The sequence below is a fragment of the Tetranychus urticae genome, chromosome 1, assembly GCF_039701765.1.
Source record: "Tetranychus urticae isolate SD_2017Ah chromosome 1, NJAU_TeUrti_SD_1.0, whole genome shotgun sequence".
Lineage (NCBI taxonomy): Eukaryota > Metazoa > Arthropoda > Arachnida > Trombidiformes > Tetranychidae > Tetranychus > Tetranychus urticae.
The window spans coordinates 8,984,944-8,999,350 of record NC_142958.1 but is presented as its reverse complement, the minus strand read 5'-3'; the positions used below and the strand labels follow the sequence as shown (position 1 = coordinate 8,999,350).

The following is a 14,407-nucleotide window of genomic DNA, read 5'->3' as shown; positions in this document are numbered from 1 at the left end:
TGAATAAACAAACGATTGAAATAAAAACACTAAACACATTTGAATTGATCAATTGACTTACCTTGCTGAGACCGTAGTTGTAAATGAAACACAATTGTTGACAAAAGATAGAGGTGTAGATCCAGTTACATCTTCCCATTGAGCTTTAGATGTTCCTCCTGAATTGAATTGAAAAAAAGACGGAGTTAGAATACAATTGAATTGGCAATTGAAAATCACGATGAGCAAGGTTTTTCGTTCAAAGTGAATTTAGAAATTATAATTTCATTATAAGCGTTTATAAAGAAAAAAACGGTAAAATTGTAATTAAAATGCAACTGTTCAGAGGTATTATGTGTTGGCTTGAGTAATCAACTTGAATTTAATAATTTGTTTTGACTTGAACGAACCACCTTTCCAATAATGCATTTTTTGTCTAACAATTAATGTCTAAATCAGTCGGTTTTAACCAGGTGAGTCTTCCCTTGATGAAATAAGCTCAATTAAATAATAAAAATAAAATAAAAAACATAAATTAATTAAAACAATCGGTCAACAAAATTAATGATTAAAACCAGTTAGTTATTGGGATAATTGTTAGGATTGAGTTGTTTAAGGAATCGCAAATAAAGTAAAAAGTAAAATCAATGAAAAAATATAACTTAAACAGCAATTATTGATTTGTTATTCATGTAAATGCCAAGATTTGTGAAGCTAACATTTGTTGAAGCAAAGCAAGCAATTAAAACACAGTTTAATCAAGAAATGTTTCATACTCAAGACGGATTAAAATGAAGATTCATTAAAAGATTTCAACAAAAATTATCAAAGGTTAAAACTTGGTAGTCCTTAAGGTTGAACTGAAGACAGATTTAGATTAAAAAGATAAAATCCAAGCCAACTTTTCATCCAACATTTGATTTATTTAATTAAAAGAATCAAAGTGAAACTTCCAGGTGAATCAAACTCAACGAGCAACTTTCTGAAAACTCTATTTTCTGAAGAGTTCAACTTTGTGCATTTCATTTGAAGTATTTTTAAACACAAATGTAAAAGGTCAACGACATCAGAGAAAAGCATAAAATCAAAACATTTCGTCTCAAATTTCATCTGACATGAATCTACGAAAAAAATGAACCTTTTGTGATGAAATGATTGTTATTGTGTCTAAAAAGGTGAGAATAAATCATGGTGATTCATCTGAAACCTGATTACGATTAAAGTAAACAATTTAACATAAAATGAGTCCATGGACTACTTGGCATCCAGTGTAAGACTATTCTGGTGCAATGACAAACCAGATTCTCAGGCAAACATTCAAATTGGCAAAAGTAACCTCCTTTGATAAATGGAAGCAAATATGAGGAAAAATCCATTGGATTGACAAGCATTGTTACAGTAAAGAAAAGATGAGGAAGAAGAATAAATCTTGACACTTTGAACTTTCCAAATATAGCTTATAATTTAAAATGATAATTTAATGATTCCTGTGTTTTGAAAATGGATATCAATGAATATTGTGAGTAAACGGAAAACAAAAGGTATTTTATATCTTGAAAGACAAGTGAATTAATTGGATGAAAAGCTGGAAAGGTTTGGAGGATGAAAAGTTATTGCTTGTAAATGCTAGTGAGGACAAGTAGTGAAGAGGATAGAGAAGATAAAGAATGATAAATGTAAATCACATTCTTGTATCAGTTGAACCTTTTCGTGGGTGTTTTGTTGTTTTTAGATTAAAGGTTAAAATCGACATTTATTTAATTATGAGCATAGATCAAAGGGAGGACAAACCTGACTTTGTACTACCTGTTATACTGCAAAGCAATCTTAATGTTGGTGTATCTCCAGTGTAACTGTTAATCATTCCTCTAGTAGCTGCTTGAGGTACAGGTATGGTCAATGTGATTGGCTTATGAAATTTACGTCGACGAGGTTCCACCGTAACAATTGGACTCACGGCAACACGATTACCTAACATTTTAGCAACCAATTCAGAGGCAATCGGTTGAGCCTGAAAACAGTGAGGTAGAGAGGTGAGGATAAAAAAGACAAAAAGAGTGAGCAAATTTGCATCAATGAGTAATTAAACAAAAAGTGAAAGAAAACAAATGAAAACGAAAAATAAAAATGACATTTTTTTACAATAAAATAAAGGGTAGAAAAATGAGAGCAGATAGAGAATGTTCATCAAGATTTAAATTGCTATTCATTTACTAATTAGTAAATTAACTTGATTCTCTACCAGTTTCCCTTCCTCTCATCATCCAAACTGTTTTCAAAAGGCAATACCAATTCCTTATCATAACATCATTAATTGTTTTTCATCAGTGATTCCCATTTGGTTTTCATTAGTCAATTTAATACGTTAATGGACTTGGGGTTGGTGTTAGTAAAGGTTAAATAATTATTTGTGTATTTAAATTGAGTTAGTCTCTTTATTAGTAGGTTAACAGTAATACAATTGAAACAGTCAATATTGACATAGAGTTAGTTTTCAAAGAAAAATGTTATTCATGTTAGTTAATGAGTATTTAAAATTATTTATACCGATAAATTGTGCACAATATATATTTAAATCATATTTGTATTGAAATGAGATGATTTAAATAACATGAACGGAATAAATGTAAGTAAAGGGTTTAAAATGAATCAAGTAACAACAACAACAATTATGGTTAAAAGTAATTGACAAAATGAGCTCAAGAGGAGGTTCAAGTCTATGACTAGTAAGTAAAAATTAGTACAAGGATAAATTTAGACTGATAGGAGTTTATGCTAAATTAAGAAACTAAAGGGTTTGGTAAAAGGTTCATTTCAAAATGATACAATATTGATTCTTTGGTTTCTTTGACTAGTGAGTTTTGTATTGTGTCGTTTCAAGTATTTGGTGAAAGATGAGTAAATTAGCTAATGAATGGGTGAATTAATTAATGGTTATAAAGGAAAGGTATCACATAGAGATCAACTAAAAAGAGTTATTAACACACCAGACTTGTGATTAAACAATTGTTTTAAATTGAATAATCGGAATGAGATCAAGAAGCTGTTTAGTGTAAACACTCGAGAGTATTTTACGTTTTTTGGTTTGTTTGATATGTTTCATGATAATGCTTTTTGGCAAAAATGTTTTAAAACTACGTGTGATTGTGGTTTAACAAACGTTAAGTGTGAAATTAGCTTAATTTTTTAAATTATTGTACTAATTTGTTGAGATCTAGAAAGGATAAAAAGATGGATTTTAGTGAAATATAATTCGGAGTGATGTTGAATATGACTTTTGATGATTTCAATTTGGTTGCTTCTAACTGATTCTAAATGATTAGACTTTAGCTTATTTCATTCGTATCATTTCAATCTATCAATACAACCACATTAAGGCATTTAGATTGGTCAACTGGTTATATGATTACTTGATTACTAGCAGCTAAATGCTAAGAAAACAAAAAAGGCTGATTAATAAAAATAATTAGCTGTGGGTTCAATCTGGTCAGTGGGTAAAGTGCTGGGAATCACTTTGTTAAATACTAAAGAGATTGACAGGGCGGAGTAATTTAAATCATTCGTGCAAATAGATCCAGATTAGGCATTGTTACTCGAACAAATTCAGCGAAACAATTGCTAGCATGAGAAAGCTCAGTTCGATTGGTTCGCAATCGAGATTTATCTTTTTTCTTGCAATCAGAAGAACTGGCTGATTTTGCTGAGGTTGATGTTGAACATCGAGGTTCAGAGACATTTGCACCATCAGAGGTGACAACTAATGGTTCAGGAGTGGAAACATGATTTGATGAGATTTTAGTTTCAATTTGAGGTTCACTAGGAGCAATTGTTGTTGTTGTTATTGATTTTGATGATGACTGGACAATATTTTCATCTTCTGATAATTCCATTTTTGTTGATTCTTCCAATTGATTAGAAGTTGACAAAACTGTGATTGGAGAGGAAATTGTCAAATCTTTTGTAGTTGATGCTGATGGTTTTGCCTTTTTATTGCCTCGGCCTAACCGTTTTTTTAAACCCAATCCAAATGAACTCAATCTACTCTTTCGCTTTCTACCCTTAGTTTCATCTTCATTATCATCTTCAGATTCATTTCCATTCTTATTTTTTCCTACCTGGAGTCCAACTTTGATCTTCTTAGTGAGAGCTCCGGCAGGGAAAATTGCTTGAACTTGAGGAACAACCGATGAATTAACCATTCCTCCTTCTGGTCCCATGGCATTCACTTCTTGACGGATTCGGGTAATAATAGCAAAATATTGAGGGAAGTCCGTTGTCAATATGCGAGTAATACGATCCGATGAAAATTCTGGTTCCAAGGCATTTAAGTCTGTTTTGGATAAGACGAGATACAATTAGTTTAATAAGAACACAATTTCCAGACCAATTATTGAAACTGACCTGAATCTCCTTGGAAACTTTCATTAAGAATATCTCGAACAGCTTCCTCTGAAGCTTCTAAAGTGTGCTCTTTCCAGTTCTCTCCATCGTCACTTCTCAAGATGATAATCTCACGCTCTCTTCCTCTCATTGATGCAAAATGTGGAACCTCAATAATCACAGGCCTAAAGGAAAACAAGACAGATAATTGTTGTTGAGGTGAGATTAGACAATAGCGGTTGTGACAATTGTTTTTGTGGATTGTAGGATAATAATAATTACCCTAAAAATTTAGCTCCTGAAGGGCCAACTTCCAAAATTCTTGAAGCACAGGCTTCACCTTCCATCAAAGGTGGAGGATGAATCAACTTCTCCTTCTTCAGATAACGACAAGTAATCCTCATGGGCATCGGAGCTTTACGAGGTGGAATAATTATTCGGACTCCTGAGTGACGACAACCTCTCATGGCTCCACCACGAGCGTCAACCATAAAGCTCACAAGGAACCTGTTGGAATAATTGAAAAGCAAAATTGAGTTAAAAATAGAAATAAAAATCAGTGAATTCCTTCCAAAAATAAAATACAAGAAATGAAAAAAAACGTAAATGACCAAAACAACCAAATGACTGAAATCAATCAACGTTGATGTTAAATTAATTTAACGCAACTTATGGTTGGTTTGATTAAGTACATTGAATCAAACAGAAATTGAATAAAAGTGAAAAAAATTGAAAGATGATGTATTAATTATTGAAACAAAAAAGATGCGTGAATAGATTTGGTTTGGTTAATTGTTAGTTGATTGTAAATTAAGGATAAAATAAACCGTAAGGGTGGCAAGGAAACTTACGTTTTCCACTTTAATCGTCTGTAATAAACAATCAAAATATTTTATTTCGTGCAAATTGCAGTTTAGTTAAGGAGGAAGAAGAAGAGAGATAACAATTAGTAACAAACATGGTGTTTTCATTAAGATTGTGATGCATAACGATTTTAAGGAAAATCAGAGTCACGCAATTAAATTGAAGGTCGGATTAAGGAATACTCTATTAGAACAGATTTTGTCTTTAATTTACTTGTTAATCAACTATATTAAAAAAATTATTCAACTCATGTCGTATTTGAATTGTAAGTGACATCAAGTGGATTATGAGTTAATTGATTAAATAATGGCTAAAGTAACAAACCTTGATCTGATCATGCGAAGGTAATCGGGAAGAATTTTAAATCCATTAAACAGATAACACCAATAACAATTATCATTGGGTGAATTTGGACACATCTTTGGATAATTTCAATTTCACCGTAATTATAACAATAAAAGAGACATGATATAATGAACACTGATTAAGATGATAAACGATTTGAAAATTAAGATTGTATATGTTGGCTCATAATTGAAGCATCTTTTGTTCATCATTGTCATTGTCAATCAAGAAACATTTGTCACAATTTAACTAAAGAAAGGTTTAGGCACTTAATTGTCAATTTGATTGGAGTAATAATTTACCAAATTTCTCGATAATTGAAGATGAACAATTTAAGTTGAGGTTAAAACAGAGATAACAGATAAATCAATTGAAGCATATCACCTTTACCCAACCTCTAACCAAGAATGAAGGGATGAAGAGGATGAAGATGAAACTTGCTTTGGATGTTAACTCTCAGGATGTGCCTTTAATTTTGGCTGGACTGAACTTTAACCAAACTCTAATTTCTCACTATTAATGTTCACTCTTTCAATCATCATTTTGCTCTTATTTTTTATCTAGTTGTTGACAGGAGCAAGAAAAAAATTGTAAAATTACAGAAAAAAGAAGTTTTCAACTAAAATGACTTCAAGATGATGATGAATACAACAAAAAACTAAAAGAATGGAAGAAAAGAAGAGGAAAAAGGAGGAAACTATTGATTTCTGATGAAGGTGATTCTTACAAGTTGTTGTTTTAGGTGAAACACTTAGACAGTTTTTGATGTAGACTAAATTCAATTGTTCAACTGGTAAACTAGATCTAAAACTAAAACCTTTATAATTTTGATGACGATGATGCTCAATAAGATGATCATTATGATGTAGGTAATATATCAAAGTTAAATTAAACACTATTAACTCAAACACCGGTAATCGACAGCTGCTAACTCTAAACAGTAATTGCTTGACTTTACACAGATGATGAAAATACAAATACAAATAGAAATGGCGATAATGGCTTAACAGTTACTTGCGAGACTCGTCAATGGGTAAGGGCAAGGGAGGAAGATGAGGAAGATTACTTACCCAACGGACGTGGGTGGCCGAGAGATGTCAATATTGTCGGGAGTAAAGTTGTTTATGATGGATTCTTGCATGATTATGTGAGATGGTGAGATACTTTCATCTACTGTCAATGGAGCTGTTCATATATTTTATGTGTAAATTTGTGTAGTTTAGGGTTGTTTAAGATGCAAGTTAACAAGGAAGATGAAAGAAAGTAAAAACAAAAATTAGATAAAAATAAAGGTCACTAATTCAAAGTATTTATCGTTCCCTGGGTCGTCTCCATCAATTTAAACGTCAACTTTAAAATTTCTTTTTCATTTAAATAGGAGTGTCTCTGTTTCTTTTTTTCCAGATTAAGTAACAATTAAGATAGTTCCTTGCACTAGACACAAATTAAATAGCGTTTCAATTCAAATTGATTGCTTTCTGAATCCAACAATTAAATTGGTTTGCTTTCTTTTCCAAAAGTAATCTTAATGGTAAACACAGTGAAACATGATTATGTTGATGATGTTGATGATCACTGGTGCATAGAGCATGAGGTTAAACTATTTTTTTGTGGTTCTAATAAGACTTGGGCCATCTTGAATAATATTAGACTAAGGTTGGAATTTTACATTCAACGAGAAAAGATGAGATTGAATTGTGAGAAGAAGGAGAAGAAGAAGAAAGTGAAGACTGTAAGAATTGAAGAAATCGGAGGAAAATGGGCGACTGAAAGTCGAATTAAAAGTTGATGAGGAAAATAACGGGAGACGATAAGGCAAGAGAGTGACATATATCTAGAGAGTGATCGTCAAATGGTACAAATGAAGGAGAAGAAGGAGGGTGGAAGAGGGTGGCTCTAAGAAATGTCTTGAGTGTGCAAGGTCTCAGAGAGAGAGAGAGAGGATATTTTATATATATAGCTGAAGAATTTGTTTCTAAAAAGAGATTCTTGCTGCCAAGAAAAATCACAAGTCTGATGATGGAGGAATGAAAAAGGACGACATTCAAATGGAAAAGGAATTGAAAGAAAGTGTGTGAATGTTGATGAGCAAGATGATAGATTTAAAAGAGTGGATGAAAGATGGGAGAGGAAGGAAGACTGAGATTTTTTAATCCTGGCTGGATGCAACAGATAGATGAGCAAACCAATAAAACCGATATTTGATACAATAAGTTGAGCAAGATGGAGACGACTTTGAAAAAATAGATAAATCCTTTTGGTGATTGTAAAAGTTGAAACACACCGTGAGACGATAAGTCACCAGCTCTGGACCCAGATTCATCATGAGTAACATCAAATCCAAATGATTCGTCATGTTTATTGTATTCAGTGCCATCATTCTTCTCATAATTGAGATTAACTTTAGCCCAGTTGTCAGCGCCTTCGCCTAGTGGAACAAAAAGAAGTAAAAATTATTAAAAAAATAGACAAATATTGAATCAAGAAAAAATTTTCCCCTTCGAAAGTAATTTCAAAAGAGACGGATTAACACTCAATTTCATGAAGGCCTTGAATAACAAATTAAAATTGCAAAAAATCAACACAGGTTAAACCAACAACAATTGACATTGTTATTACAAATTATGTTTGATATTTAGAAATTAATTCAACATTAAAGAGTTAAAAAAGGAAAAATTTCAAATTGGATTTACCAGAAACTTTGTAAATCTTTAACTGCACTTTCAACATTTCATTTGATTGTATTCTGAATGATTGCTACACTGGTTGGAACTTAAGTATTAAATGGTAATAACAGGTAAACACAATAATGTTCAAAGTAAATGAATAAGCAAAATTAAATGAAAATGGGAGAGTAAAATGAGTCAAATGATGGAAGGAGTAACTAATAAAAGTGAATTGGACAACAAAACAAATTTATGCCAATTATGCTTTCAAATGATTGTTTTCAACTGAAAACGCAGCTTATTGGTGAACTTGACCTAAGCCAAACAATCAATACAAAGAACGGGATTCGGAAAAGGGTTTTTGCAGTGAAAAAGTTAAAAAAGATAATTGATTAATGAACTAAAGATGAAATTATTTACAGGTAGACAATCGTGTTTCACGAAATACTTAATCACAATTATGATGATTGTGAACAACATTTGGTAATGTAAGCCTTGAAAGAGCTGGCAATAATTACTGTTTTCACTGCCTGAGAGACAAAAAATTGACAAGAAGATGTAAATTAAAATTAAAAGTCGACTATTTTTACAATGCATTTGTTAACTTACCAATTGTTGAAGCTGAATTACCCATATTATGTGAGCAATTGGTCTAAATTGACAATTGAAACTAAATTTAAATTATAAGACATTTGAAAATAACACAGAGAAGCAAAAAGAGCTGAGATGTTGATGAAAATGGTTAATGGCCAAATATGGATGTATAAATAAATCTAAGTATCAATCGTTAGAATTGAAAATGAAAAAATGATTGAAATGGGAGTTTGATTAGAGGAGAAATGAAGGGAGAAGAAAGGAAAAGAAAGGAAAAGAAAAAGAAAAGGCGAAAGAGATGAAAAATGGATGATGAGGGATGAAAAAAATGAGACGTTCATTAGTTTTTCATGTCATCAAGATATGTTTCACCTGCGTTAACGTTGGCCTCGATAATCATTGAGACAAAATTTATAATCATCGAGATTGAAAGTGAAAGTCATCACTCTAACAAGTATTAGACTGTCTAACACACAAGGAAACAATAAAATGATGATAATTTGCGAAGGAGAAGAAAAATCAAAATAAATCATGTTAAATTAACACAAGGATGAACTGAACAATAAAAATAAGATGAAACTGTGAAACTGGCAAAGGAAAACAATAGGCTATTTAATGCGTGTGGATGCATGAAGAGAAAGTTGAAGAAAAGCACTTGAATGAAAATTATTCAAAGAAATTTTCTAACATGATAACAAAATCAAATACTTTCCCGATCTAATCTAAACTGACTTTTTCAATTATGACTAATTAAAAATTGTTTTTCCGCATTTTCTATGAGTTTATCAAAAGTAACTTCCATTAAACAATCAATGACTAATTGATGATTACTGATTGATTGGTTGAATTAGCCTTTGATTATCATGAAATTGAGTGTTAAGTTAAATTGCAATTTAACGTGCACATGAAACCATTAAATTTCCAGTTAAACATGGATCAATTGATTACCTCCTTCATCTTCAGAATCAGTTGTCATGAATGTTTCTTGCATAGTCTCGGGATTATTATAACTGTACTTTTCACCGGTAGTTGTGGTGATAATACTTGTCGTAGTGACTTCAGTCACTGTCTTAAGGGTTTCAACGACTGAAATGTAATTGCATTTTTGGGCAATAGCTAATGGAGTGTAACCAAGATTGGTTGTCTTGTTTGGTGAGGCTTTAGAATCAAGCAGTAAATTAATGACCAAAGTGTGTCCTTGTTGGGCAGCTTGATGAAGTGGAGTGTAACCATGCTAATAAATTGAACAAATAAACAAAAAAAAGAGTTAATGATTGGGGTTTATGTTTATTATCTTTTTTTTATTTCAATTTTGAATTGAATTTGAAAGACAAATAAACAATGAAAATAGTAAACAATCCATAATTACCTGAGTTGTAATATCAACATTAGCTCCAGCTTGAATAAGAAGCTTAATCATGTTAATGGCTCCATTGTGACAAGCGACATGAAGTGGTGTGTATCCTTGTTTTGTCTGAGCATTTACATCAGCTCGGTTCCTTAAGAGGACTTGGGCAACACCAACTTTATCACTTTGGGCACTCAAATGTAGAGGAGTTAGTTCAAGCTGAGGATAGAGAAAAAGATATTAGTAAGAAACATAAACACAATACAATAGTAATCGGAAAATGTTTAACCGCCAATAGCAATAATACCTTAGATTTAGCATTGACATTGGCTTTGTGACTAATCAATAGTTCGCCCATGTCAGTGTGTCCTTCTTGAGCTGCCAAATGCAGTGGTGTGAATCCAGCTTTCGATTCTGCATTTGATTTCGCTCCATACTCTAATAGTGTAGTCGCAATCTCCATTTGCTTCTTCTTTGCAGCGATGTGTAAAGGTGTGTAACCATTTTTGGCTGTTGCATGGGGCGATGCTTTCTTTTCCAATAACAGCAAAGCAACTTGAACATGATCATAATGAGCTGCCACATGAAGAGGAGTAACTCCATTCTGTAATAATAATATAATTAGTTTATAATTGATACAAAATGATAAAGGAAAGGGTGAAATAAATTGCAATTGCTTCTTATCTCCAGAGAGAAGAATATTTTGAAGTAAATAGAAAGCCAAGGTGAAAGATAAAGATGCTCGACGATGTAGACAGTAGACGGAAGAAGAAATAAGAAAAATGAGAAAAATAATAGAAAAATAACAAAATGATAAAAAATAAAGTAGGGATGAAAGATTTATTTGAAATAAATTTGAAAAAAGGGTTTAGCAGGTCTGGCAGTGGAAGGTGAAACAGAATGGGATAACAATAAGAAGCAAAGGTTGAATTTGTGTAATATGAGAGAGAAAGAATGACATGAAATTTGATGATTTCGATAAAAAAAAGTTTTTCATGAAATCATCTTGAAATGGTCAGGAAATTGCAAGTTAAATGGCACTTTTATCACAGCTACTCCGGTTATTCTCGCTGTATGCAATTGATTGATAGATAAATTAAAACTAAATTATTGAAAACTTGCAGTAAATTGATTCCTGACGATCTCAAATAAAAGTGTACAAAATAACAAAAAGCAAAACAAAAGCAACAAGAAATTAAATTATTGACTAGAGATAAATGATTATAAAATCATTTTGAAATGAAAACTTCCTTTTTCTTTCTCTGATCAACTCTCTTTGTTTACCTTTCCTTGAGCATCAACAGGGGCATCTTTTTCAAGTAACAATCTTGCAACTTTAAACTGGCCATATTTAGCTGCCAAATGCAATGGAGTGAATCCTTTCTGTAAAACAAAAGAAACTCATGTTAGAAATATTGCAACTTTAAAAACAGTTTAATCAAAGGTTAATGAAAATATAAATTATGAACCTTGGTTGTTGCTGTAAGCGATGCTCCTTGTTCAAGAAGAGCATCAGCAACGTTTTCCTTTCCTTCTTTAGCAGCAATGTGAAGAGCTGTGTATTGATCTTTGGTAGCTGCATCAATGGACGCTCCACGACTGAGTAATAATTGAACAATCTCAACATCACCCAAACGTGACGCAATGTGAAGTGCTGTTTGATCCTCCTGTGAATAACAAGTGTTAACATTAGTATTTATAAACACATAGTTCAAGTAATCTCTACATACTCTTGCCCTTGCATCAACTTGAGCTCCGTTTCTAACCAGAATTGGAATAATTTCAGCTTGACCAGCTCGAGCAGCCAAATGGATTGGAGTTTCACCTCTAATAGTAGACTTATTGACATTGGCTCCATGTTGAATAAGAAATAGGACAATATTGGTACATCCCATGAACGATGCTACATGTAAGGGCGTTAAACCAGATTCTGTTTTAACTTCAATAGATGCTCCATGTTTTAAAAGTAACTCAACCACCTTGAGTCGATTCTTTTTACATGCAATATGTAAAGGTACAAATCCGTTGAGAGCTTGTGCATTGACATCAGCTTTGTGGTCCAGTAATAATTTAGCAACTTTAACATGACCACAGTGAGCTGCAACATGTAAAGGTGTAAGGTAATCCTGAATAAAAGAGAAAAATGAAAAAAGAAAAATTACTTAACATGTAAAAATTGGTAATTGAAATTGGCATTCTGAAGATAAAAAATGAACTAGATTAGATGAAAACAAAGTAAACCTTGAATGGAGTAATAAAAATTCATGATCACAACATATTTCCACTTGAGATTATCAAAGTCTAAAAGCTATAAAAAGTCTATGGATAACTTGCCGATATTTATAGATAATTGAACAATCTTTAATCAAGGTGTAGGATAACATGCTCGTTAATTATGTACTTTAAAAGATATTCAAGAGAAAAGGCAGAATCTTAATCGATACTTGATTATCAATATAATTTACTCGAGAAATGGAGAGATTCTATTGGAAAAAAGATGGAAATTAAAAAATGTTCAGATTAATTCATCTGTAAATTGTTTGTTTATTCAAGTGCTGAGTTTCATTTTTTATCCAAAACAATAGAAAAACTTGAATTTTACTTTTTAGTTAAGCTTTAAAGTTTATAAACAAATAAAGCAAGGTTAGATTCAAGATGTTTACATGATGAAATTTCATTTTTAAGAGTAAATAAATAATCGATGTGAAAAAGTAAAAATTAATCAAAGTAAAACAAGGTTATTGGAGTCATGGTAAGTAAATTTGCATCATGATTTAACATGGTAAAAGATATAATGATCCATATTGGTTGAGTGGGTGAATGTGAGGAAGATTGTAATATTTAGTCAAGGTGAGTGTATCAATATTTAGTTCATCTAATGGCTAGTTAAATAACTCAACATGGTCTAATAGCATCTTCTTCCGGTTATATACCAAAAGCCTGTACATGAAGAAAAAAAATATTCATTGATATACATTGAGAATTTCATGTCAACAGCGAATGACAGAAGAGAACAGGAAGAACAGAAATACAATTAGATTATCATGCAACCGAAGTCACGAAAAGTTAAAAAACACTATTTTTCACTATTTTAGGTGAAGTCGATGTTACAGAATTTAAAATGATTTTGGTTAATTTTTGTTTATCAATTACACATTAACCGCTATTCATTTGATCATAATATCTGTGTAATTTCAAAATAATTTTTCCAGTCAATTTGTGAGAAAGTGAAAATCATTGAACATAATAGAGGAAAATGATAGGAATCAAGACTAATATGGAAGCCCATGTTCATTTGAACAAAGTTGATTTGACCTCCAAACCAGAATTGAACTTTAAGTATAAACAAAAATTGTATAAACAAAAGTTAATAAATGAACCAGAATTAAGGATGAGACTACAGGATAAAAAGAGGATAATAGTGTGGGTTTACAATAATAGACAAGATCAGCTAAATTGTTGCTTTTGCAGCAAATGATAATAATCAGATGTAATTTAAATTTAACCAAATACAATTTCATAAGTTTCATTTTCTCAAGTCTGATTGAAGGTTAAATTACAAAGAAACTTGAATGTCTATTGAAACCAATGTAATCATCAGATAATGAAGGAGTTAACATATTTACTAACAATTATGATCATTAGTTTTTCTGCAACATAACTCAAAACAAGTCACTGAAACAATGGAAAGGAATTTAGACCATTAGGCATTGATTAGGAAAGGTTCATCTGAATGAGTACTGAATAATGGAACTGAGAAAAAAGTTGAAAGTCAATAACCTGATCTAGCAAACAGATGCACTTAAGAAAGCATAAATTGTAATAATTATTGTGAACAAATATCGTTAAATATTGCTAATGTTGGATAAGAAAATTGAGTCCAAAATTACAAATCATGTTTAATAATGGGTTTGAATTGAGCATTTGTTAAATCAACCAACAACGGTAAGCTAAAAGTAGGAATTGGGTTAAAAACTAAAGATATTTATCAAGATGATTTAGCCGTTAAAATCATTAGCTAAAGCCTTTGATTGTCGGTCAGTTAGTGTTTAGTTGTCCAAGTTGTCAACATCGTAAACTTAATCAATACTCTGACAGTGAATAGTTTATTTCATTCAAATTCATTGTATTTAACAATCTGTTAAGTGAAACTGGATAAAGCCATCAGAATGAAATTCAAGGTAAGTTTTTTTGCAAATCTTATTATTTAAATTTAAGCTCATCAACTTAT

The 14,407-nt window shown here is 31.5% G+C and overlaps 1 protein-coding gene across 18 annotated transcripts in view; it reads right to left on the bottom strand.

Annotated features, from left to right (window-relative positions):
• LOC107365449 (uncharacterized) overlaps positions 1 to 14,407 on the bottom strand; it is a 46,099-nt gene that overhangs the window by 28,397 nt on the left and 3,295 nt on the right. For 8 of the 18 annotated variants that reach the window (XM_025161509.2, XM_025161510.2, XM_025161512.2 and 5 more), the window contains exons 2-15: positions 11,907 to 12,302; positions 11,646 to 11,843; positions 11,461 to 11,559; positions 10,484 to 10,780; positions 10,198 to 10,395; positions 9,777 to 10,062; positions 7,853 to 7,996; positions 6,639 to 6,753; positions 5,211 to 5,228; positions 4,642 to 4,866; positions 4,381 to 4,544; positions 4,095 to 4,309; positions 1,771 to 1,990; positions 62 to 158 (exon numbers count right to left, since the gene is read on the bottom strand). In XM_025161509.2, coding sequence (XP_025017277.2) covers positions 62 to 158; positions 1,771 to 1,990; positions 4,095 to 4,309; positions 4,381 to 4,544; positions 4,642 to 4,866; positions 5,211 to 5,228; positions 6,639 to 6,753; positions 7,853 to 7,996; positions 9,777 to 10,062; positions 10,198 to 10,395; positions 10,484 to 10,780; positions 11,461 to 11,559; positions 11,646 to 11,843; positions 11,907 to 12,302 — 2,672 coding nt within the window. The remainder of the gene's footprint in view (positions 1 to 61; positions 159 to 1,770; positions 1,991 to 4,094; positions 4,310 to 4,380; positions 4,545 to 4,641; positions 4,867 to 5,210; positions 5,229 to 6,638; positions 6,754 to 7,852; positions 7,997 to 9,776; positions 10,063 to 10,197; positions 10,396 to 10,483; positions 10,781 to 11,460; positions 11,560 to 11,645; positions 11,844 to 11,906; positions 12,303 to 14,407) is intronic. The other 10 variants (XM_015932941.3, XM_089270300.1, XM_089270301.1 and 7 more) reach the window with 3 other exon arrangements.